The sequence below is a fragment of the Papio anubis genome, chromosome 15 (assembly GCF_008728515.1).
Source record: "Papio anubis isolate 15944 chromosome 15, Panubis1.0, whole genome shotgun sequence".
NCBI classification, from domain to species: domain Eukaryota; kingdom Metazoa; phylum Chordata; class Mammalia; order Primates; family Cercopithecidae; genus Papio; species Papio anubis.
The window spans coordinates 90817047-90842963 of NC_044990.1; the positions used below are offsets into that span (position 1 = coordinate 90817047).

At 56.3% G+C, this 25917-nt stretch overlaps 1 protein-coding gene and 1 pseudogene across 9 annotated transcripts in view; both read left to right on the top strand.

Annotated features, from left to right (window-relative positions):
• Positions 1-25917, top strand: part of MCF2L (MCF.2 cell line derived transforming sequence like) — a 198337-nt gene that overhangs the window by 72634 nt on the left and 99786 nt on the right. For 2 of the 9 annotated variants that reach the window (XM_009192261.3, XM_003914087.4), the window contains exon 1: positions 5170-5515. The exons of 3 other annotated variants lie outside the window; for them this stretch is intronic. In XM_009192261.3, coding sequence (XP_009190525.2) covers positions 5437-5515 — 79 coding nt within the window. In that variant the 5' untranslated portion in view covers positions 5170-5436. Of the gene's footprint in view, positions 1-5169; positions 5599-15224; positions 17302-21868; positions 22844-25917 lie in introns of those variants that run through there. 4 more of the 9 variants (XM_009192260.3, XM_009192268.4, XM_009192266.2 and 1 more) reach the window with 3 other exon arrangements.
• Positions 17308-21590, top strand: LOC103879500 (annotated as a pseudogene).

Genomic DNA, 25917 nt, shown 5'->3' on the forward strand with positions numbered 1-25917 from the left:
AGGCGGCCCCGGTGCCCTGGGTTCTACAGTTGCCCACGTTGATGTCAAGCTTTGAGTTGTGGTTCTTGCCTCAGGAGCAGCTCTCCCCACCATGCAGGCAAATGGTCTCTAGTTAAAGTGAGTTTGCCTTTTGTTTTTTCACCAAACAAACCCATCCGAGCAGTACCCGGGCTGCCCCCAGGATGGCGTGAGCCCATCATGATGCTCCCTGTGACAGGGACCCCCTGCCAAGGAACAAGGTGCAGAATCCCACAGCGCCCTGTGTCTGCTCGCATGGATGCATGTTACCATAACGCGCACATATAAAAGTCATGTACGGATTTCAGAAACTTTAAAATAGCCATACCCTTTGGCCTGTACCTCTACTTGTAGGAAATTAACCCAGAGAAACAATCAGATGTGAGATAAGGATTTGCCTGTGTGTTTCTTTGCCAGTATTTATGACAGCCAAGAATCACTAGAAAACCTGATTAAAATTTGAAACACACATCCCAGGAAATATTCACCCAGCTACTTAAAATCATGCAGAAGAGTAGCATCATGAAAAAAGTTTGAGTGAAAAATTTGTTACAAAGAATATACATTGCTGTTATAATTTTGTATAAAAAGGCATCAGAAGGATAAAAAGACCTCTAGGTGATGCTGTTGAAGTGTATTTTATTTTTATTTTCTGTATTTTCCAAAGTGAATGCAATGATTTTGTAGTCAGACAAAAATACATATTAAGTTACTTGTTTTATGCATCAAAACGTAATGGTCATTTGTGTGTGAGAACTTTAGATGATGAAGTCCAAGTCAGCAATCCTGCCAGATTTTATCCCCAAAAGACCATCTCCTCACTAACTGTCCTTATCAACTGATTCTGCATTATAGTTTATGTTAATGTGAATTCCAGACTTCCTTGCCCTGCAAAGGTACAAAAAAGTCAGAAGTCCAGCAGCTCCTCCTCTTCCTTCCTCTCCCGCCCCTCCCCTCCCTGTCCCCCACTTCAGAAGTGCAGTCCTTCAGTCGTCCGTGTGTGGACCAGGACCTGCTCACTGCTGGCACACAGGGACCTGTTCACAAGTCACACTGGCCCCCGAGGGGGAGGTGCCAGCAGGTGCCCTCCTGTCACCGCATGGAGGCCATCACATACCCAGGTGCCATGTCACCTCTGCTGCAGCGTGAGCTCTGGGCGGGCAGGAGCCACCAGCCTTGCTCAGTGCTGCACCTCAGAGCCAGCCCTGGTTGTCCGGAATCGAGGGTTCGTTTCCAGATTTCTGGGGCCATGGCTTCAGTACATCCCTGACATGCTGGGTGTTATCCCGCCAGGCTCTCCCAGTTACGATGAGCTTGTGAATTTCCTCACAGTCCTTTTCCAGTCTCCACCCTCTCTGATTCCCTCCCAAGCCGTGGAGTGAGGCTGTGCAGAAAACATCTATGCCTTCCCTTCTGTGGCCGGGGCCGCTGAGCCCCTCCATAGCCCTGCTCCCCTAGTCTTGGGGTTGGCACTGGGAGCCTGGCCCTGCCTGCTCCAGCTCCCAATTCTCACCTCCGCTTTGTGGCTGATCATCCAGAAAGGTCGGTGGCTATGAGGATGTTTGGTATCCAGGTGTCGTGTTACCTTCAGCCTCCCTCCTGGAGCGCCTCTGGTTCCTGGGAGAGAGGCTGAGCCAGGGATGGAAAGAAAGCCGTCCCTTGGGACACACGGCTTGGGACCTTACCTAAGTGTCCTGGGTCTATCTGCTGGGAACTTTGTGGATGCCATTCCCCTTGCGACACTGCAGACACCACAGGTCTGCATCTTTTGCCTCTGTGTGGCCTGGGGCAAGTCGCTGAACCTCTCTGCATATTCTGTAACATGCTAAAAACGGTGCCTTTTCCCCGCTCTCTGTGAAGACCAATCGTTTACAGTGTGGGGAGCATCTGGCGGGTGCCTGGAGTGCCCAGTGCTCCCTAATGCCAGGTGTAACGGTGACAGTCGTTCTTTAGGCAAGAGTTAAATGATTTTTATGGAAAGATGGCATCATTTGTGCTATAATTTAAGGCAGAATAAAGACTTGACAGAGCTAGAGAGAAAGAGAGACTTAGTTTAACAAATCAGCTCCTGAAATTGTGGGTGTTGGAAGGTCCAGAATCCGCAGGCCAGGGGCAGCCGGGGACTGGGGAGAGTTGGGTTGCAGTCCAGGCCGTCTGGGGGCAGAGCTCCCTCTTCTTTTTCTCTCAAGGGGAACCTCTGTCTTTTTCTCTCAAGGCCCTTGATGGATTGGGTGAGGCCCACCCACATTATGTCACCCGCTTTACTCAGTCTACTGACAAAAGTGCCAATCTAACCTAGCATTTGACCCAATATCTGGGCATGGTGGCCCAGCCAAGTTGCCAGTAATAAAGTCAATGGCCACAGAGACCAAGGGTCTCCACCCTGGTACCCCAACATGACATGGTGCTAGCTAGAGGATGCTGGCCAGGGGACAGAGTGGATGGCATAGGGTTGAGGAAAGAAGCCAAGAGCATGTGTGGAAATGCCCAAGGGGTGAAGAGGGAGATCAGAGAAGTAGGATGGGCCAGAGAGTGTGGCCTTTTCCTTTCATCTTGCTTTTAAGATGCAACAGATTTCAGCAGTGGTTCTCAAAATGTGGACCAACACATTCAACATCCCAGGGAATTTTGCTAGAAATGCACATCCTCAGGCCCCACCCCAGACCTCCTGGATCAGCAAGGAGCCATCAGAGCCTAGCCATGTGAGCTTAACAAGCCCTTGGTAGATCCTGATACAGCCCAAGGCTGGGTAGGCTGGAGGGCACCTGCCTGGCACCGGGAGAAGAGGGCAAGTGCTCAGGGAGTGTGGCCTGGGGCCGTGTGGGATGAGGACCAGGGAGAGTGTTTTGCCTTAGACTAGTGGAAAGGGCAGGGCCTGCATTTCAGGACCCTTCTGCCTGATGACAGGCTTTCCCTGAAGCTGGAGGGGTGGGGTTGGGGTCGGGGGTGGGGGACGGGGAGTGGTGAAGGTTCCCTGAACTGACAGGGAATGAGTTAGGAGTAGACCCATTTGAGGGCACTTTTTGGAGACCATGTATAGACAGGAGGTAGCAATTGTGCAGTGGTAGGCACAGTGGGGTTGCTTCAGCTCTGGGCAGCCCAGGGGATGCTTGTCCACACAGGGAGAGGCTCCCATCCACACCGAGGCCTTTCCAGAGTCCTCCTTTCACTGGGCTCCAAAGAGATTCTATAGAACCAAGTGAAACTGCTGATACTCAATACGTTTCTCATGTTAAGCAAAAACAAAAACAAAGCAGCCATTTCTTACAGATTTACTCAGTACCTTCTATCTGTGGTTGTTGTACTTCTTATTCTGTAATTATTTTTTATTATGAATTATTTATTTCCAGATCTGTCTGGCCTATCCAGACCTGTGGGAGCTATAAGGGGAAGTACTGTGTCACCTTCATTTTTTTATCCCTTTGGCCTTGCTCCGTGCCTGAAAGGTCACCACACTGGAACGTCCAGGCGCATATGTGCCACTGGACAACGGGATGTTGGGGGACACACATGTTGCTGGATACTGGAATGGTGCGCGCATGCTCTGTTGGACACTGGACTACCGGTGCATTGTTGCCGGATGCTGGGATGGTGCGCGCATGCTCTGTTGGACACTGGAATGCTGGTGCATTGTTGCCGGATACTGGAATGGTGCGCGCATGCTCTGTTGGACACTGGACTACCGGTGCATTGTTGCCGGATGCTGGGATGGTGCGCGCATGCTCTGTTGGACACTGGACTACCGGGCATTGTTGCCGGATGCTGGGATGGTGCGCGATGCCTACGGACGCTGGACTACCGCATTGGTTGCTGGATGCTGGGATGAGGCGCGATGCTCTGTTGACACTGGAATGCGGGCATTGTTGCCGGATACTGGAACAGCGCATGCTCTGCTGGACACTGGATACCGTGCATTACGCCGATGCTGGAATGAGCGCGATGCTCTGTTGACACTCGGACGCGGGTGCATTGCTGTCGATACTGGAAATGGTGCGCCGATGCTCTGTTGGACACTGACCACCGGGCATTGCTGTCGAAGCTGGAATGATGCCATGCCTCTGTTGGACACTGGACTGCTAGTGCATGTGCACATGTTATTGGCACGAGCTGCAGTTCAAACCTCAGCCATTTGAGCGAACCATCTGGCGGAAGCGGCTCTTCCCGCCAATCTCTTTTTAACTGGGGAATGGGGTTGGGGGGGTGGCCCCTGCTACATTGCCCAGGCTCAAACTTCTGAACTCAAATGATCCTCCTGCCTCTGCCTCTGCTTCTGCCTCGGCCTCCGGAGTAGCTGGGACTACAGGCCTGAAATACTGTTTCTTTAAGGAAGGGCACGTTACCGGTAATACCAAACCAAAAAAGGATAGCCGCGGTTTTGGGTGAGGAGAGCCAGAGAGTTTCTTGCACATAGCCCTGTGGTGGCGGTCATGGCCCTGCATAGACACAAGCTGGAATCTGCAGGTGGCAGCCGGGACGCTGCGGGTGTCAAGTGCACATTGTGGCCTGGTGCCAACCATGGCAAGGGTGGAGAGCCCCGTGCCTGCAGCGCGCGCTTCCTGCACCGGGTCCTGCGACCTTGGGCAGGCGATGCCCCTGCGGGAAGGGGCTGGTCCATCTCCGGCCAGCCACGGACCCACGCATGGACCCAGCGACCCACGGACCTGCTTACCTGGGCGCGGCGCGGATGGCATGCGGCCACGCGGAGGGGGCGCGCTCGGCTGCTGCGGCCTCTGCAGCTTCTGCACCTGCCGCGGGGCGGCCGGAGGTAAAGGGAGGCGGCGGCCAGGCGCGGCCCCGCGGAGGCAGCTGCACTTGCTCAGTCCACTCGCGGCTCCGCGCGGCTGCCCGCAAACCGGGAGAGTGTGGAGACCCGGAACCGGGGGGGGGGGGCGGGGGCACTTGTGCGGCACCCGCGGGGCTCCCAGGGGACCTCGGCGGTGACACGAATTTCTAGGTGACCTGTGTGGTACACTCACAGGGCTCCCAGGTGACCGCGGCGGTGACCCGCGGGGCTCCCAGGTGACCGCGGCGGTGACCCGTGAAGCTGCCAGGTGACCTCCGCGGTGACCCGTGAAGCTGCCAGGTGACCTCCGCGGTGACCCGCAGGGCTGCCAGGTGACCTCGGTGGTGCACTCACAAGACTCCCAGGTGACCCACGGTGGTGACACGCCGGGGCGGGCGCGCGCCGCTTCCGCTTCCGCCGAGCTGCCCCCCGCCCCCCGCGGCGCAGCGCGCGCCCCCCTCCCGGTGGCGCGGAACCAATCCCGGGCAGGGAGGCGGCGGCTCCAGGCTGAAAGCGCTGCCGTGGCCCCCTCCCCGCCTCCGCCGCGCCCCCTCCCCACTCGCACGGCCCCACCCGCAGGCGCCCCCCGTGCGGAGGAAGCGGATCTGCCAGCATCATTTCTGTTGTGCCGGAGGATGAGGTTTTGGCTGAGGACTGAAGAGATGGCCCTGGAAGAAATGGTGCAGAGATTAAATGCGGTTTCCAAGCACACGGGTAGGAGGAGCTGCTGGCCGTCAGTGATCTGTGCTTAAGCTTGACATCATGGGCTGAATTGTGGGGAAATGCGTCTGATTTTTGTAAGCCGCCCTCGTGTTCCTTTCTAGCGGTGGTAGCTGAGACATGGGGGGCACTGGTTGGTAGCTGGTGTGTTTTCAGAGGCTGTCGGCGATCGCGTGCTGCTCCGAATAGTTAAAATGACGGCACGTTGGTGTCACGGGCTCTCTCAGGGATGCTGGGTCTGCATGCGGAGCCATTTGTGTGTCTGAAATCTGCCCATCAACCTGCCCGTCCGCAGCCCTCGCAATGGAGAATGCACAAGTGCTTGCGAATTGAGAATGATCTGAGCCAAGGGCTTTCAGAGCTTGGGGTTTCAGAGCCAGGGGTGGGGATGGTGAAGCTACCTGGAAGCTCATTTTGAGGAGGAAAAAACCTGGACTAATCAGGTGGTTCTTTTCTTCATTAAATGCAATTTAAACCTCAGACAGATGTGTGAGACGGTATGGGTAAAGAGTGGGCTGGACGTTCATTTTCAGTATTAATCGAAATATTATTTCAAATAAGCTTTGAAGAGCAGTTCAGATCGATTATTTTAGGTGTAAGCAGAGACTGGGCTGACAGCTTGCATCTGGCCCTGGTTTTCAGGCGGTGGCATCTGAGTTCTCAGGCTGTGTTATGCAGAAGGGAGACGCATCCTTAACTAGTTTTCCTTGAAATGAAGAGGAAATAATGATATATCATTAAAAGTAAGTTGCCAAGTGTTTTGCCTGATGTTGCCATATGTTATGTCATATATGCCATTACTAGTTGTCTAACTAGTACTTGCCTGGGAGATTAAAATGTCGGTTGCTTGGTTTGGGTGTGGTTCTCTGTCTTTCTCTACCCACCCCAATGGATTTTGAGAGCGAACCAGTGATTAAATCAGCATAAGCACCATCATATGGGTTGGTCTAATCAAGATGTTTTTAATGGGGGTTTTGTGATCAAAGCTGCTAGGCTTATTGTATATGGGTCGAAAGCAAACAAAACCATTTTTATGCCATCTGCTCTCTGATTCTTAGACTATCAGCTCTCTTTTTCTGAAGCTTGAGTGGAGCTTTTCCGTGCAGGGTTTGCAGGGTTTGAGTACGGTGAAGGGCTGTGTGGATGCCAGGTTCACAAGGAGGCTTCCGATCGGCTGCGGGGGTGGAGGAGAAAGCACCTCCTTGCCCTGCGTGCCTCTGCGTGCGGCTCGATGTCAGAATCACAGAGTGGGAACCGCTCCAGAGGGTGATGTCATTCCCCAGATTTTTAGGGATTGGGGTTTCTTCATGAGCTCCGAGAGACACGTGCACATTTTTAATTGTAAAAAGGCCGTTTCAGAAGAGCAGCAGTGACACTGGCCGCTCACTGAATGTCCTGCGAGCCAGGCTCTCGGTGTGGGCCGTCTCATCTGGAACAGGCAGTAAGATGTGCGTCCTCCCACACATCTGCATTACTGATAATTGCATGCTTCACCAGGACTTTCAAATCCAGCTTACCAGATATCTTCGGTTATGAGCACCCTGCAGTGTTTAGTTAGGGGAGGTGACCCTGCATCACACTCCACTTACTACCCATTAACACTGGCCTCTTCCTTCAGCACAAACCCACTTTCTGCTCACGCTGTGTGTAAGGTACCACTCAGTGGAGGCAAGTTATTAGACTGAGAGGCTGTAAAACCATCATGAGGGGGGTTTGTGGTGCGATATTGACATGACGCTACCACAGAGTGTAGGGGTGTGTGGTGCACATTCTCTGGTAGGGGTGAAGGTCAAGGTAAACCTGATCCCCACCTCGGGTTTAAATTCCAAGCACTTCCTCAGGAGAGTTCCCCACCTGCAGCCAAATACCTTTCAGCTCGAGGTCATGGAGCCGCTTCTCCTTCTGGCGTCATGCTAGGGTCCGTGCCAGGTAAGAGCTGATGGCAACAGGACACTGATGTGGCAGCTGGCGTAGGTCCTCAGGGCAGTGGTGGCGCTAGGTCACAGCTGAGGGATTGCGTACAGCGGCTGGCCTTAGAGCAGCTGCCTCATTCAGCTGCACAGAGCCTCACCCTCTGTAGATTCACTCCAAGCCCACAGGCATTTTATCTTTGCTGCTGTCCAGGACATGGTGCTGCTGTGTTTTAATTTCAGATTTATGCATGTCTTCTGTCACCTAGAACCTTCGTTATCTAGGCTAATCTGCATGTAAAGGAGGATAATGTGTGCTGTCCATATGGTCTGTAACTCTGTAGCCTTTGACCTTGAGAACTGACATTTTATATACTCTTCTAAACCTGATCTTTAGTAACAAGGCCGGGGCGCTTTCCAGTGGCAACTTCCCCTTGGCCCCCCTTCTATGTGATAGGGCTCGTTTTCATCTGTTTTTGTTTTCTCTTTGGAATTTTAGTAATTGGTGAAAAGGTAGAAGACATTCGAGGGAGCAGTGCTATGGATCTAGTTGATTTACGCATTTGATGAAACAGAACAGTGGTCCTCCAACTAGAGCATGTATCTGCATCACCTGGGGGGCTTGTTAAAGCACAGGCTGCTGGGCCCGCCCTCAGAGTTTCTGATTCAGTAAGTCTGGGGTAGGGTCTGAGAATGGACATTTTTTAAGTTCTTGATGAAGTCCTTCAGGAATCAAACTTGGGGAACTGCTGTAGTAGAAAAATCTTTAAACCTAGCCCCACCTTTTCCATTAGTTGATCTCATACTAATTCTTGTCATAGACAGATGGTGATAGATGGATAATACATGGATAAATGAGTGGATGGATGGATGGATGGATGGGTAGATGGGTGGGTGGGTGGATGGATGGGTTGGTGGATGAATGTAGGGTGGATGAGTGGATGTGTGGGTGGGTGGGTGGATGGATGGATGGATGGATGATGCCTACCTAAGGAAGCTTCCATGGAAACCCAAAGGACTGGGCTCGGGCAGCTGCCCGAGGCTAAGTGCAAGGAAGTTCCTGGAGGGTGGCGCCCTGGGTGGGCTTGGAAGTGTCACGCCCTCCCGCGTGCCTCACCCTGTGCCGCTCTTCATCTGTATCCTTTGTGACGTCCTTTATATTAAACCAGAAAATGTAACTAAGTGCTTCCCCAAGTTCTGTGAGCTGCTCCCGCAAGTTAACCCAACCCAAGGAGGGGTCGTGGGACCCCTGATGTGTAGCCGGCTGGGCAGAAGCACAGGTCACAACTGGGGCCTGTGGTTGGCATGGGAAGTGGGAGGTCTGAGCCCTCACCCTGCTGGTCTGACACTGTCTCCAGGTAGAAGGCGTCAGAATTGAACTGGGTCACCTGCCTGGCATCTGCTGCAGAATTGATTGGTTGCCTGTGGTGCGGAGAGACCCCACACACTTCTTGGTGTCTGGGGGCCATGGAAGTCTTCTGTGTTGACTGTTGCAGGGTGAGAGCAGAGGAAAACAGTTTTTTCCCCTCAGTCATGAAGCCTCCAGGTTGCAACAAGGTTGTGAGAAGCTCACCTGAAGCAAAATCGCAGTGATCAATTTTGGAAAAAGGAAACATAGGAAGTAGACTTGCCTCATTCTCTGATACTCCCGGCCAGCAAACCCTCAAGATGGGTGTCCCCGCGGGGTATCTGCCTGCCATGGCATGGAGCCCTCTCTCTCTCGTGGCCACATGACACACAGCTGAGGATGGCACCGTGACAGTGTTTGTGTTACGGGATTGGGAAGCCCTTGGAGTGTGCGAGGCTGGTGTGTCCCTGAAACGGCAGGAGAGGGATTGAGAGCAGGGTCTTGGTCTGCTGGGGTCTTGGTCTGCTCCGGTAACACAGTGCCGCAGGCTGGTGGCTTCAACAACGGATGTCCATCTTCTCACAGTCCTGGAGGCTGGGAGTCCAAGGTCAAAATGTCATAGGGCTGATTCGTCCTGGGGCCTCTCTCCTTGGCGTGTAGACATCGTTTCTCCCCGTGTCCTCACATGGTCGTCCCTGTGTGCATGTGTGTCTTAATCTCCTCTTCTTATAAGGACACCAGCCCTGTTGGGTTAGGGCCCACCCTAGTGACCTCATTTCAATTTAATGAACTGTGTAAAGCTCTTGTCTACAAATACAGTCACACTCTGAGGTGCTGGGGGTCAGGATGTCAACGTATGAGTTTGGGGACAGTCGGCCCGTGGCAGGCAGACACGTGTGGGCTGCAGGCCCTGGGTGGCGGGTGGTGTGGGCGACAGGGTTCTGGGTGCAAGTGAAGGCCAAGCTGACGGAGCTTGTGAGTAAAAGAAGAGTGGGGTGTCGCCCTCCTTGAGCGAAAGCTGTGGCTGCCTCCTGTCCTTAAGTTCTTCCTGGGAAGGGGCCTGTGGCCTGAGTGGTGGGCTGAGGGACACGGTAGCACGGAGGGGCTTTGGGGGATGAGGGAGCGTCCCAGGACCACCACACAGGCACAGCTGTCCGGCATCCCCCGGTTGCAGGTCTCAGAGGAAAAACTCTGGGGGGATGCGCCCAGGAGGCAGGAGGCACGCATTTCTGTGTGGAATCGAAGAGCTCTCAGTGGAGAAGGTGCGGCTCCCTGGCAGAACGCCGCCTGCTCATTAGCCCGCCCAGCAGTTTCCGACGGACGCCTTAGCACTCCCCTCTCATGCCCCTGCCTTCGGCCTCAGTGACTGGCGTCTCCTCAAGGAGCCATGATTTCTTTGTCCATTTTTTAAATGTGTTGAGGCCCTTTAGAAGGAAAACCATGCAGCCAAATGAGGTAGACGTCTGTGCGGGTTGCTATTTTGTAACATGAAATTTAGGTCTCCAATTAGATAGGTGTGACTATAAAGTATGGAAACGTTTTTAAAGAACAATTAGCTTTCCTGGGATGTTGTGTTATGGATCTTGTTACTAGGGATTCAGGAGTGGGTTTTTGAGATTTGAGCGGAGAGAGGCTTGTGAGGAAACAGTGAGTTTTTTGAGCATCCTTGGCATCTCGTGTTGCCAGCCTTCTGTGATCTGACACCACGGCTCAGTGTGTCCCGAGAGCTCCTAAGAATGCGGCGCTCGGGCCTCCTAGCTGGGCGAGTCCGACGCCCTCCACGCGAAGACGGCACGAGCACGGCCCCACGTGTGGAACCGGAGGCAGACTGATGAGCTTCTGGGGATTTCAGTTCCAGCCTGCTCTGAGGATACTGGGGGGCTGACCCTGTGTTTGCTTGGAGCGCCCTTCAGGGAGACCCGTGGCTCCAGGGGCTGGCGCTGAGTGACCGCAGGTCAGGTCTCAGGAGAGAGCGATGCCGGGCAGCACCTGAGGAGGGGGCGCCTGCGAGGTTCGTTCTGAGTTTCGTGGGGACTTGTGTTGGCCACCGCCTCCTGAGTCGCACTTTTGCCTTGGGAGGGCGGCCGTCTTCCAGTGTCTTCCCGATCTCCCTCCTCAAAGCCACTCCTGACTCTTCCACTGCCCTCTCTGACCTCAGCCCCCACGGTTTCATCAGCTCCTGTCCTGGCACTTCCTCACCTGGTGCCTCATCACCTGGCACTTCCTTACCTGGCATTTCATCCTCACCTGCCACTCCACATCCCCTGCTGGCTGCCTCCTCCCTTAGTCTTATGTTTAGAGTTCCCTGCATTTGGCATTCCCTAAGGGTAAGACCACCTTCTACAGTGGTGCAAACTCCCCGTCAGAACTAGGGACGCCGGGTCTGCAAAGGCCCCCGGGCATGGCTAACCTCTGAGTCCGCAAAGCCTCTCGCATGGCTGACCTCCAGGTCTGCAGGGGCCCCCGGCGTGGCCAACCTCCAAGTCCATGAAGTCCCCGGCGTGGCCAACCTCATTGGACGAGTTTGCTTGGACCTTTGCGCCCCTGGCATGCTGCTGTTCTGCTGGTTTTTATAAGCCTGGCCCCTTGGGTATGGAAGACGCACAGATTTTAGGGGTTCCATTCATTTTGCAGACGTTCTGGGGAGCACATTTGTTGATCATTGATACCAGCTGAATACCAGAGGGTGCACTCCAGAATTAGAACTTTAGGGACTAGTAAATATGAGAGAAGCTGGCTCAGGAGACCTGCTTTCGCTATAATAAAGAACAAGGCATAAGCATCACAATCAGAAGTTCTCCAAGCTTCAGCTGCCCATGAAAGGCATGCTGTGTCTGATAAACACATTTTCATGAGTAGAGAATAATTTTAACAGACCCTAGGGTCTATTGATTCATAATTTAACCAAATACAGTTTCTGGAGCCAAGTTAGTTCTGCAGCCTAAGTATGGAAAGCTTAGCTGCTTTGTCTGTGTGTTTCGCTTCCTCCGCCACCCACGACGTGCGGGCAGCACTCTCAACGTAGCCCCTTCTTTCACCAGAACTATCATCTCCGCATCAGCTCACGTCACCGTCCGTAGAGTTGGAAGGAAACCACTGTAAGTAGTATTTTCACACTTCTACCTTTCAGATTAACTCAGAATGTGTCTGGTCACATTCATTTTATAACTCTGGGTGTGGAGAAAGAAGCATCTCTTACGCCTTTCAGAATGTTTACAAGCTAACTGCCCTTGTCTGATACACACACAAAAATGGAGCTGCCTACATTGGAATTCTAGCGAAGTACTGAAGTTAGAACGTCTAATGCCTTGTGGTCATACCTGGATAAGATGTGGGATGAGGCTTTGCACCTTGTGAGGTTAGCGGGGCCCACTGGGAAGAAGGGTTGCGTTGACTATTAGGTTAAAATCCTGGTGCTGGACCCATGACCTGTGAGGTCAAATCGGACGCACAGGCCTCCCGGGCAGCGGGAAACCCAGAGGCAAGGACCTGGTCCGGCAGGGCTGGCACTGAGAGGTTGGGGTTGCCCAGTCTGACAGTGAGGGGCTTCCCAGCGCTGCTGTCACTACCCTGTGGGGGCTGCGTGGGGAAGTCATTGGTCTCCACACAGCTCTGCCGTCTGTGACTGTGACTGTGACTATGTGGTGCCTCGGTTTCCTCATCTGCAAAATGGACTCAGGAGAGCACCTACCTGCTAGGGTTGATGTGATGATCAAATGAGTTAAATGAGTTAAATCTGCATGAAAAGCACTTAGAAGCACCTGGCAGACAGGAGGCTGTGGGGAACTGTTTGCTCTTAGGGTCACTTGTGCACATGGTTAGTGCAGGCAGGTGCTGGCCATGAGCTCCTGTGCACAGCAGGGAGCCACTGCCATGGTCATCCTCACATACAGTCAGGTGTGTGACCACACTGATGATCCCAGTAATGAAGTATGTGGGGATTTTCCAGGTAAATGAGAAGGAAAAGGTAGGTTCTGAGAGGAAGGGTCTGTGGTTGACCTCATTACAGTCACATGGTGATAGAGGTGACATCCGTGGTCATTATTCTCACAGATGCCCACGGTCACAGAGAGCACAAGCCCGGGCTTCAGCACCCAGCACTTCGCAGGCTGCTCTGCCATAGCGAGCTCCTGTCCTCCCTCCCTCCCTCCACCCCAGGAACCTTTGTCCAGCGTAGGTCCCAGGAGATGCCCAGTGCTGAGAAGAAACCGAACATTTGGGAGGAGACACTCAAGAAAACTTACAGTTGTGAGTTTGAAAATACAAAAGAGCCGATTGTTCCTCCTAAATTATGGGATTGGCTGGCGTTTGCATCTAAATTGGGCTCTCAGCAAATGTTCTGGGGTTTTTTTTGTTTTTTTTTTTTGTTTTTTTTTTTTGCCTTACTCCTTTATTAATAATGTTAAAGAAATGAGACAAATCTCCAAAGCATGAAAACCAATTTCTCAGCGTTAGTCCTAACACACAATTGTGCTACTTAACTCCCTAAAGGAAAGAACTAGTATTAAGTTTCATTAATGACATTTTTGGCAATCTATAAGGGATGGTGAGCTAATGCCCCAAACAAGACTTCGTTTTTGTGAGAATGCCTTATCTCTTAAAATGGAACTTGTCATGGACATTGAAGAGAAGGATTCCGGCTGGAGCACCTGTTAAACGCTGCACAGGGGACCACACGCGGCTCCGGGCTCGGTCTTCAGGTCTGTCATGGGGCGGCAAGGCTGGGGCGGAGGGCAGTGTGTGATGCTCACGCAGGGAGCGGCACGGGGTCACCTGCACCTCTGAGGCCGAGCCGTGTGGTCTTTCCGGCCATTCACCAAAGGTGCCTCCGCCAGACCAGAGCCACGACCTTCCCTGGCGGGTCCTGGGCTGGGACTGAAGGAGAGGAGGGGCTGCTCGGCGAGTGGCCTCTCGGACACCAAGACAGGAAGACGACGGGGCCGTGAGGAGTCACACACCAAACCTGACGCACAGGCCTCCCGGGCAGCGGGAAGCCCAGAGGCAAGGACTTGTCCCGCAGGGCTGGCGCAGGGGGGTTGGGGTCGCCCAGTCTGACCGTGAGGGGCTTCCCAGCGCTGCTGTCACTGCCCTGTGGGGGCTGCGTGGGGAAGTCACTGGTCTCCACAAGCATGCTCTGTCCTTCCCTGCACCCCACGCTTTACGGAGAGAGGAAGCGAGACACCTCCGTCTGTGCCTCACCCCCCGTGCGCACGGCGGCTCCCACCCGCATCAGCCCGGGAGCGCTGAATTTTATTTTATTTATTTATTTATTTATTTTATTTATTTTGAGACGGAGTTTCCCTCTGTCGCCCAGGCTGGAGTGCGGTGGCGCGATCTCAGCTCACTGCAAGCTCCGCCTCCCGGGTTCCCGCCATTCTCCTGCCTCAGCCTCCCGAGTAGCTGGGACCACAGGCGCCGCCACCGCGCCATTCTAATTTTTTGTATTTTTAGTAGAGACGGGGTTTCACCGTGTTAGTAGAGACGGGGTTTCACCGTGTTTGCCAGGATGGTCTCGATCTCCTGACCTCGTGATCTGCCCGTCTCGGCCTCCCAAAGTGCTGGGATTACAGGAGTGAGCCACCGCGCTCGGCCAGGGTTGAATTTTAAATCACCCAACGGCTCATTTAAGACCTGCCCTAAACAACTCCCTACTCCACGACTAATGGAGTGGTTAATGTAAGACTCTTTTCCTGCCAGAAATGATACCAGTTATTGATATGGATTTCTTAACAGTAGCTTGGGGCCACATTGTGTGAAACAGACTCCCGGGGTTCACAAAAGTCAACCCGCTTCTCAGGGGCCCAGCCATTCTGGAGCCTCCCTGAGGCCAGCCAGCGGGGTGACAGGAAGAACTCGGATCTCACGTGGGTTTTTTGTGTTTTCTCATGGGGGGCTACCAAGGAGCTTAGGGAGGAAGTGGCCCCCGCCAGCCAGGAGAGGACAGCCGGGTGTTCACGATGGTCGCTGAACCCAAAGCTTGTACGCGCCACATATGAGAAGAAATGAGCTGATCGTGAGCGAGCTTCCTCTCTCAGGACTGATTTTTGAAAAATGGTTTTAATTAGTAACATCTTTAAAACATATTTAGATGTTTAGGACGTTGAATGATGGACGTGTGTGCACATCCGACCTGCCCAGCTGCAAGTGGCCCTGCCATTCCAATTTCCGTGACTTTCCTCAGCACCTTAACCACGCACAAGGGAAGGAAACGCAGAGAGAGAAGTTTCGTGCTGACCCCAGAGGCGACCCTGATGGCTCCTGTGCTCACCGCTCCCTGCTTCTGTGAATACAAAGCCTCTGTCCTTGTGGATGGAACCAGCATTTAGGGCTTGATTTTCTGGTTATTCAAAGAGGTCCTTGGAGGATCACCTTAGGTCAGGAGTCGGAGACCAGCCTGGCCAACATGGTGAAACCTGGTCTCTACTAAAAGTACAAAAATTAGTCGGGCATGGTGGCAGGCATCTGTAATCCCAGCTACTTGGGAGGCTGAGGCGTGAGAATTGCTTGAACCCAGGAGGTGGAGGTTGCAGTGAGCTGGGATCGTGCCACTGCACTCCAGCCTGAGGGATAGAGCAAGACTCTGTCTCCAAACAAACAAACAAACAAAACCAAAGAGGCCTGAGCTCTGGAAACACCACCCGAAATGCGCCATCCGCCATCCGTTTCCCCATTTTCATGTGAGTCAGGTTAGGGCTTACCTGTCCTGGGCTCTCACACAAGCCCCCAACAAAACGGAGTTCGGGTCTCTGCTCCTGGGAGGCTGAGACATCGAGCCTCTCACCCTATTTTCCTCTGTAGCTGTTTTGGGGGATGCAGCACAGAGAACAAGCTTCCGGCCGCTTCAGGGGGCGGCGGCCTTGGGACCATCTTGTTGCATCTGGCAGGTGGGTGTGGAAGGCAGGAGGGGGATGGTGTGTGGGGCTCTGTCTTTCCTGGCAGAAGCCGGCTCTCAACACCTGTAGCTCTCAGAGGAGCAAACCCAGCACAGAACACTTTGAACAGAATCACCGTATTTGTGGAGGCTAATGGGACACCAAGGTGCCACTCTCGGGCGTGGAAGCAGCCTTTCCCTCTGACGTCCCCAATGCCAGTGGGGGGACACAGGAGGTGGGACCCTCTAGCCATTCTGTGAGCGCCTGTGCAGGGTGTCCCTGATGCCAGTGGGGGGGCACAGGAGGCGGGACCCTCCAGCTGTTCTGTGAGCGCCTATGCAGGGTGTCCCCGATGCCAGTGGGGGGCACAGGAGGCGGGACCCTCCAGCCGTTCTGTGAGCGCCTGTGCAGGGTGTCCCCGATGCCAGTGGGGGGACACAGGAGGTGGGGACCCTCCAGCCATTCTGTGAGTGCCTGTGCAGTGTGGCGGGACGGGTGTGCACTCAGTAAACGATGCTGAATAAATGCATTCTTTGGCTGCAAACCAGATGCATGCTCTAATCACGTCGGCTCACAGAAGGGCACATGTGGTGCTTGGGACAGTGTGTGGCTTTCACAAGCAGGCCTGAGCTCCAGCCCTGCCACCTTCTCTTCCTGTGGCCTGAAGCATAGACTAATAAGAGTTAAAATGGCATTAGGCCATTTGCATGGCCTTGCACATCAGCTGTGAGGCTGGAGCCCTGGGTGTGCCCAGCATGGTGCCCAGTGACTCTGAGAGCCTGAGGGTGGCACGTCACCTCGGGGGCCATTGGGAGCCCCGGACGCTGTCACCTCTCCTCCCTCGGAAGCAGCCATGGGGCAGAGGGTGGGAGCTGCTGGCTTGGGACCAGCTAAACACCTCTTGGGGAAAAGTATCTCCGGCCACTCAAAGCAGCCTCATCACTTCCTCCCTCGAGGAGCTCGGCAGCAGACGGGGGTCACAGGCGTGGAACTTCCCACTTTGTTTCAGGACAGCCAGCAGCACGTCCCTCCCTTCCTCCGGGTTTGTAGTTGTTTGTTTGAACTTGAGACTTCCTGAGGCCTGGAAGGTGTTTTTGGCTTGCTCCATAAGGCAAGGGGTCCAGCCCACGCAGGCCCCCCCGCCCTGTCCGAGGAAGGAAAGGCCCAGAACTTGTACACAGCGGGGCAGGCGCGGCAGCCGGGTCTCTCGGCACCACGGCATTGTCTGCCTGCTCTTCCCGGCGTGCAGGGCGGTGGTGGCTCGGGCCAGGCTCTGGGAGGCCAGGCCTGGGGCGAGGACGGCTGAGGGCTCCGGGAGGCCAGGTGCTCTGAGGAGGTGGCTCAACCCTCTTGGGTTCTTTCTTGTGACTTGGTGAAGCCCAGAGTCATCAGAGTCCTGAGCACCTGCCTCTCGTGACCATGCAGCACCCACCCGGCTTTTAGCTGTCCCTGCAGAGACCCGAAGGCTGTGTCTCCAGCATCAGGGGTCGCCTGTGGTCCCTGCGTGAAGAACCAGAGCTGTATCAGCTTTGTAGCAGCCTTCGTGACAGGGCGGCTCAATGGCCGAGAAGGGAGCATCCCGGGGGACCCTGCGGCGGCTGTGGTCGCTGCCCAGGAGGCGCCGGGGAACTGCAGGGCGCTCGAGGCCAGGTGAGATGCAACGGGGTCGCGAGGCATGGGGGCAGGTGTGGTGTCCCCTCTGCAGGTGTCCTCTTAGTGGGCAGGCACCTCCCTAGGGTATTTCTCTCCCCACTTGACCAGCAAAACCTGTGCAGCTTGGAGACTTTTTAAAAAGGTGGAGATGACTGCTAGGCGTCCCGCTCCAGGTCTGGGGGTCCAATTTTCTTTGTTCGTCTCGGGGTCGGCCCCGTCCTGCAGTTCTGGAACCTGGGCGTAGGAATTTCTGCTCCGATTGGAAAGACGAGCGGACTCGAAGTGAGGGAAACGGCGGTGGCGGGTTTAATGAGGCTCCCCTGGGCACACGCGGTCTGTGGGCAGCTGGGTGTCCTTTGCGTCACAAGAGGTGTGTTTTGGGGGGATGAGGGCACAGAGCTGTTGCAGACGCGGCCCAGGCCAGGTGGACCGACAATGCAGGCTCGAAGTGCCACACACAGAGGAGCTCAGGCTGCCCAGGCCCCTCTCAGCCATTCAGGAACAGCAGGAACAGCCCGATGGCACAGCCTAAACTCTCACAAGTCACAACCAGTGCTTTTATTAACTTCAGAGGAGCAAGGGCATTCTGCTGGCTTGAGGGAGAAAGGAACTTTTCTGATTTCCGCTCCCTCCTGCCCTTTCCTCGGTCTGGCGACCTGGAACCACGGCGGGCTGTGGAACGTGGGGCAGATGTTGGCTGGAGCCAGCCCCCTGCCCTGCTTTGACCTGGCTCCCCATGGGGTTTGGGAGCGTTTCCTTCAGGGATGGGCGGGCGGCGGCTGGGCATTGGCAGGCGAGCGTCAGGGAGAGGAAAGGGAGGCAGCGCACACATCCAGATGGTGCCCGACTGCCCTGGGACCAAGTGGCGCTGGCCAGGAGGGGCACCACGCGCAGGACAGCCTCTCAGGCTGCCGCCTTTCCCTTTCCCCCGCCTCGGGCATGGACAGAGCCTGTCACACTGAGGAGGACTCTGTCACTTGCTGCTGGTCAGCTAAGTGTACGCTGTGTGGGTGCAAGTACCCCAGGGCCAAAATAACAGATCCCAGTCTCCCTCCGAGTCCACTGACATCCACCCCAGCACGGTGCGAGGGAGGCAGCCAGGGGCCGTGCATGAATCCCGCACACGCCAGGGTGACCGGAGCTCCATTCACGCCCCACCACCCTCTGAAAGCTGAAGTCATAAGACCCTGGACGTGAGCACAGCGGGGGCTTGGAGACGGGGACCCCGAGACATCTCCTTCCTGTGCAGTGGGGACCCCGAGGTGTCCCCTTCCTGTGCCTGAGAACCCCTGAGACATCTCACTGTACATAGGGACCCCCGAGATGTCTCCACACTGCACGGGGTACCACCCTGTTCCTTGTGGGAGCAGGAGGGCGCAGGAGCCACAGTGAACTTGTCCCCGTAGCTTTCACAGCAACAGGGGCCCCTCTGCGGTGGCAGCAGCGGGAGACAAGGCGATGAGTGTCATCCGCTGTGAGTTCTGCGGTGCTCTGGTCCCCTGTGAAGACACTGTCCATGACGTTCACACTCACTGAGCCACGTCCTGCCCTTGGCTGGAATGTGAGGGCGGTGAGGCACCCCCATCCTGTAAGGAAGTGTGCACCGAGCCCTGGTCCCATGGCATCTGAGTGGAGCGGCCCCCACGGCACAGATCACCTGGGTATCGTGAGAGGCAGACCCTGGGTCCCTGGGCCTGTGAGCCTGAGACTGGGTGACCACCAGCTCCCGGCAGGGTCCACACCCCGAGGCACAGGCAGGGGGACGCACGGCCTCTGTGTGGGGCCTCCTCCTCCAGGCCGGGCGGTGCGGGTGCGGCTCAGAGCCCAGTGCCCTCTGCCTCCCATCGCCTGGGCTGCCAGCGTGACCTGCCCGGCATGGGCGCCTGGGGACTGAGCCTCGTCCGGCCCCCTCCCAGCCCTGGCTGTCTCCCTCGGCAGGAGCTCGGCACCGCGCAGGTTTTCTTCCCAGGCTGTGTGTCTCTGATTGGAAGGTGGAGGAGTCACAGACGCCCCTTTGTGTTTCCAGGTCTGGACTGGGCAGGCCCCTGCCGGGGCTGGGGGAACATGCTCAACTCGCGTTGGACCTGAAGGTTGTGGGGAACCAGGCCCGGAGTGCAGCGGTGGAGGCCATGTCTGAGGGGTCAGGCAGTGGGAGGCCCAGCAGAAAGCATGAGGCCGACGAGGGGTACCAAGGGACAAGAGCTCAGGAGCTTTGGAAAGAGGTCTAGGGGCCTAGTGGGCTCCAAGGAAGGCAGAGAAGCCCCACGTGCTTCTAGTAATAGGGGCTGTGCCCACCTCGTGAAGGGGATTTCTGGGCTGGGGACGAACGCGCAGGATGTGGAGGGGTAGGAAGGGCAGGTGACAGAGGCTTTTTCCAAGATGTTGGCCATGCAGTGGAGAGGAGTGGACGCTGGGCCAAGGGTGGCCGCGTCCATGGGGCCTGGAGCCTGCAGATTGCAGGAAACCACGGAGTGGTGGCAGCAGGGGACCCAGGGATGGAGTGAGCCCCGGCTCTGTGGTGGGCGGCCGGGGGCATCTCCCCAAGGCTCTGCCCCCTCTGTCCATCAGGTGGGAGTTGCGACAGACGGGGAGTCAGGGGGGCCTCCTGTGGAGGAGGGTGTGTGCCACGGAAGGCTGCTGAGCCCTCATTGTGTCTGGTAGGAGCAGGTGTCACAGCTGTGCCGAGAGGCCTGCCCTCGTGTGCTGTGGGAGGGGAGAGGCATGGTTGCGGGGAGCTGGACCCTCAGGACAGGGTGAGCTGTCCCAGCAGTGGCTGAGCCTGTGCTGCATAAGGGGCTTGGCGTGATGTCTGTGATTGTGTCTGTGGTTGGAAGTGACGTCTGGGCTGGAACTGACACCCAGTTGGAGCCGTGACAAAGGACAGGATGATCAGGGAAATTGCAGAGAACAAGGGCAAGGATGGAAGCTTGAGGGGCGCCGTGGTGTGGAGGGAGTGCGGGTGGAAGAACCCTCAGGAGCTGGGCTGGGGCTGGGGCATAGCTCGTCCCCGAGTCTGTGGTGGTGACTCTAAGGAGGCACTGGTTCTGGCGAGGAGGTTGGGGAAAGCACTTCCTGATGCCTTTGGGCGTGGAAAGTGGTGGGGGCAGCCAGGCCGGTTCAGTGCAAGGCCGGAGGTGAGGTTCAGGTGCGGCCCACAGGCTGTGGCAGGGACGCAGCACTCAGCAGGTGCCTCAGGGTTTGTTGGAGGTGAGGGGGCAGCAGGGCCCCTCACGCAGGTCTAGGGTTGCAGGTTCATGGCAGCTGGGTAGGGACGGGAAGCTCCAGTGAGATCCACCAATGGGATTTTTCACCAGAAACTCCTAGAAGTTAATTCTGTGTCGTGAGAATAAAAAAGTTAAGATGCCTTTGGCTTCCCATCTGCTGGGGAGCGTGCCCAGTGGCACGGCGGAAACCCAGGCCGGACCTCACAATTGCAGGATGAGCCTCCTCCCTACTGTCCGGCAGGCGGCCTTCTCCGGGCATTGCCCTGCACCTCGACGGGCCCAGCGGGGCTTGAGTCAAGCTCCGTAAATGTGGCGCCCGACATCTGAGGGCCGCCACGCTGCGGGTTCCCATCTCCGCAGCCCGTGGCGCTGGGCAAGGCAGAGCCTTAGGCGGAGACAGGAAGCCGGGAGGAGTGTCGGATGCCTGTGGCCTCTTTACAGCTCCGTGGCCTGCCTTATCTCGCCGGCTCTGCCCTTGGTAATCAGGATGTGAGGCGAGTGACGGACACTTGAGTGCTCGTGACATATTGTGGCCCTGGGGAGACGTGGCGTCTGCAGCCTCCGGGGCCTTCCCTTCTGCCTGGCTCCCTCCTCCTCCACCCGCCCACCTGTGTGCCTGGGTCAGGCCGGCTTCTGCATTTCTGAGGACAGCCCTCTCCCCGCGCTGCCGCTGTTTTCCTTGGGTTGAGCACTGAACAAAGCCCCTTTGGGTTAGGAGGCAGGCGGACCTCCACCCCACATGGAGGAGCAGCCTCCGCGGCCCGGAGGAGACGGTGCTGGCAGAAAATGTAGCTGCGGGTGGCGACTTTCTGATAACCAGGAGGGGATGTTGTCCTTTTACTGAGTGGAGGTTGGGGCCGGTGCTGAGGTTGTCCGCCTCCCCTCTGTCCGGCACGGCCTGGTGGGGAGATGCCACCACACTGCAGAGAGAGCAGCACCCTCGAGGGCGCCAGATCTCCCGGGGTCCACCTGTGCTGCTCTGCCCTGGGGTATTCGGAGCTGAGTTCCAATTAAGCCAAGAAAAACAGATTGTTTTACTTAGAATTTAGAAATTCTCCTCCTTTTTTTTTTTTTTTGTTGTTGTTGTTGTTGTTTTGGAGATGGAGTCTCACTCTGTCACCCAGGCTGGAGTGCAGTGGCGTGATCTTGGCTCACTGCAACCCTGCCTCCTGGGTTCAAGTGATTCTCCTGCCTCAGCCTCCCGAGTAGCTGCAATTACAGGTGTATGCCACCACACCTGGCTAATTTGTTTTTTATATTTTCAGTAGAGATGGAGTTTCACCATGTTGGCCAGGCTGATCTCGAACTCCTGACCTCATGTGATCCACCCACCTCAGCCTCCCAAAGTGCTGGGACTACAGGCGTGAGCCACCGCGCCTGGCCTAGAAATTCTCTTCCTAAAACGTGTTCGAGATTGGCACAAGAAGTTTTAAACAGAATCAGCATTCACCGTAAGAAGCAGATAAATACATTTGAGGCACCCGGGGTGAGTGATCTCAGCTAAACTCCCCTTTAAGCTTCCTGGTAGTGCGTGCAAAAAGGAAAACATTTGGATCTAAGATCATGCACAAAGAAAAGCTGTTCTGGGAGGAACCAATTCCTCCGCGATCGCACTCAGCTCCCTCGAGGGAAAGCTGGAAGGGGAGAGGGCGTCAGGATGCGGGTGCTGGTGTCTCTATGCAGCTCATCCTCCTTCAGGGACCCCTCTGCTTCTGTCCATCCCTCAAATTGCCAGTCGTGTCAGCATCTGGGGCCGTGATCAGATGGAGGAAGACTGGCAAGCAGTCACCTCCGACAGGACTCTCTGGCTCAGTCTCCCCAGGAATATGCTGCTCCCCAGGCACAATGGAAAACGTGCTGCGTGTCATCTTCCGGCTGCCTGTTTAAAGCAAGGGAGGCCACGCCCCCAGCGGGGGCGCCGGGACCCAAGGCGAGAATAGCTCAGGTTTGTGCCTTTTTCCGCAAGTCCCTCTCGGGCGGGCGCAGTGTGTCTCCTGGACCTGCGTGTAAACATCAGGGCGGACCAGGAATCGGCCTCCAGGAGGGTAATTACCTGGCGTACTCCGTCCCAGGTAGTGGGTAAAATGAAAGTAAAAAGCCAACTGGTCCCTTATGCAGATTTTAGGGGACAAAGTTCAGCATAGAAAGGTCCTGTTACAAGGAGAGGGTTGTGGGAGCCCAGGGCAGCACGCGTCCTCCCTGGCGTCTGATCCTCGCCATGGGGGACGGAAAGCCTGTCCAGATTTCCGTGGCGGAAATGAAAAGCTACTACCTGTATTCTGAGTGGTGCTCCTGGCTGCTGTCCATGGCTGAGGGTGAGTCTCCTGGTTCCCCGTGAGTCCCTCGCAGGTGGCGTGCTCAGAGCAGTCGAGGCGGCCTCTGGGTGAGGCGGCGTGGAGGTGCCCTCTGTGGATGCCCCATGCTCCACAGGGCACATGCAGTCTGTGTCCCCTGTGGAATTTGCAGTAGCTCAGGGAATGGGGACGAGGAGCAAATGAGCTTTTCACCCTAAAGTTATCCTTTGACCCTAATTTATGTCACAGCTACCAAAACCAAGTAAGCTCCCTTCGTCTGGCAAGCCTAAGCCTCATACCACTGTGCAAACAGCTGGGGGCTCAGCCTGCACCAGGCTGCCCCACGTCCCGAGAGCTCTGATGTCCGGCGGCCGTGGCTGCAGGTGCAGGACAAAGCCGAGGCCATGACCGAACGCTTTGCCGTCCCCTTGACCATGGGACACCTGGTGATATGCCTGAGGATTGGCCCTGGCACACTGAAGCCCGGTTTATGCAGAGCTGCCCGTGGTCAGCCGTGCAGGGAGCTGTGAGTCCCGGCCACTCTTCCCGTCCCGTGGTCAGTGAGCCCCCGGGGCCACGCGTGGGGCTGAGCAGGTCTCCTGCCTCAGAAGGCATTTCCTTCATTCAACCTTGAAATCCAGAAAATGCCCTGGAATGAGGGAGGGCTCGCCCCTTCACTGGCTGAATGCCATCTGTGTGTCTGCCTGGCATGACCTGCGGTCGGGGTCTGATCCTGGCTGTGAAGACACGGCCTCCATGAGGATGGGGCCGCAGATGGATGCCGTGTGGCGCTTTCCCGGGGCCCAGAGTGCTGAGTCCTTGTCCTCAGAGTCACAGCTCTGCTGTTTATCAGACTGCATCCACTCTCTTCTGAACTCACCCGTTCTGCAGATGAGGAGAGTCAGAAGGTCACGGAGAGAAATGCTGAGTATCATAGGGTTGGCAGAGCGCCCGCGGACGGTGCGGGAGGACACAGCAGGAGCTTAGTAGACGGCAGCACCACCACCCATTCACACCTGGGCTCCCCCAAACCTCCCACCTCCCCACGGTCCCGCTGCCCTCGGAGGACCCACCGCGCAGGGGTGTTTAGGACGGTGGCGGCACTCCCGAGACCACAGGCATGTCTCTGAGGACACACGGTCTCCTGGGCCCGCTGGTTAGGACAGAAACGCAGGAGCCACGCAGAGTCTCTGTGACACTGGGGACCCTGAGGGAGGGAAGCCCCATTGGAGGGTCTGCTGGGTGGGGCCTGCCTGCCTGTGGGTGGACACTGGGCTGAGGGTGCCAACCCCGCCACGGGGCCTCAGTCCTGCTACAGCCAGGTCTGTGCTGCGCCCTCACTCCCCTGCCCGCCTCACAGACCGTGGTGCGCTCCCCTGACAGCGGAGTGTACACTGCACTCTACCAGGGCCATCTAGGGCTCTCAGGACTGTGGGGATGCCACAATGGATGGACAATATGCAGTTACGTTTGACAAGAAAACGAGCCGGCGTCCTGCCTAAGGCTCCAGGGAGGCTTCAGGTGGGACTGGGAGCCAGGGCCAGAGCTGGAGCACGAGGTCACAGGGCCACAGCCACCCTGGGCTGCCGCGTTTCCATCTCGGTGGGTCCTTTCACGCCGATGGCACCTGGTGAACTCAGTCAGTGGGGCTGCCTTTCCCTGACGCCGTCCCTTCACCTGGCTGCAGGGCCACAGACAGCAGGGGCCGCAGGGCCGCTGCAGCTTGTTCAGGTTCAGGTTGATGGGGTCCCAGAAGGCATCTCCCTCACCTGCCCCTTCCAGTGCTTTTCCAAAATTTTGTTGTCTGCAGCCACGCGGAGGGTGGTGTGGGCCTGGAGCACCTGCACCCCCAGTGGGGGGCGGGGACCTTGTAGACGCAGCCCAGGGCTCGTTGTCTGCCCCCTGATCTACCCAGCACAAGTTCAGCACCAGCACCCATTTGTCTTTTTCCTCTCTTGCTTTTCACTCACTGCTCAGACTCCCCTCCTCAGACAAATTAAAACCACGTCAGAGTGGCCTAGCAGGGGAAGCAGAGCCGGCCTTCTGCAGCCTCACACTGAGTCCTGGAGTTCAGAGATTTTCGCTGCTCTGCCCACGACGGTCTAGCAGACTCAGGAGGGGGCCGGGTGTGAGGTCTCGGCCTGCGCTGCACGTGACGTTTTCACTTCCATGGTGGTGGCAGAGGAAAGGGAAGTCCTCTGTGCTGTGGCTTGCTGGTCTTTGCACGGTGGTGAGAGGGTTGGCCGCTGGGCTCCCTTGCCCCCATCCTGCCTCCCATCCCTTTCCAGGGCCTGGAAGGGGCCAGTGTGTGTCTGGAAAGTGTGAAGTCCGGCAGGGGTGTGGGAAGTACCCACGGGCACCATGGCTGTGGGCAGACACAGGTGGGATTGTCCCCCTCGTCACAGGAGACCTGTGAGAGAAATGACCAGAACGGACCCCGCCCAGCCCATGAGGGGACAGCCTCACCCAAGCAACACACACCCATTGTCACAGTTACTTGGAATCCTGCTGTATGTTTTTGTTCTTCAAAGTCGGGGAACGGGGCTGGGCATCAGAATACTGCTCTGAATACACAGCGTGTTTAGAAGAAAGTCACGGGGTCGGGCTGCGGGGCGAGGAAGCCTCCTTCTGGAGGTGCAGACGCCACGGGGCTAAGACCAGGAGTTTGCGCCAATCCGAAGGGAAGGCAACGGCGTCTGTGGCAGCGCATGTGCACCCACCATGTGTGGTGGTGTGGCTGCCTCTGCCCGGGATGCACGATGTTCTCTGTGGTCGTCTAGTGCGTTTTTTGTTTTTTTTTTTTTAATTCTACATGGTGAGCCGAAAAGGTTGTTAAGCACCTTTGGGGTCCAGCCCTGCCATGATAAGAACGTATTTCTAAAAGAGCGGAAAGCAAAGTCGTGGAGAAGGCCAGCCCTTGCCTGGTGTGGGGAGCAGGGCCTGGGCACATGAACCTTTCCCTGCGGAGCTGGTGCCTGTGTGTGCACAGGTGTGGTGCGTTTTAATCCTCGGCAGCTCTGTGTGGCCTGGAGGGATGCGTCTGTGCTGAGCAGGGGATGGAGCTGCCACACCGAGTCCTCCCGGAGGTCTTAGAC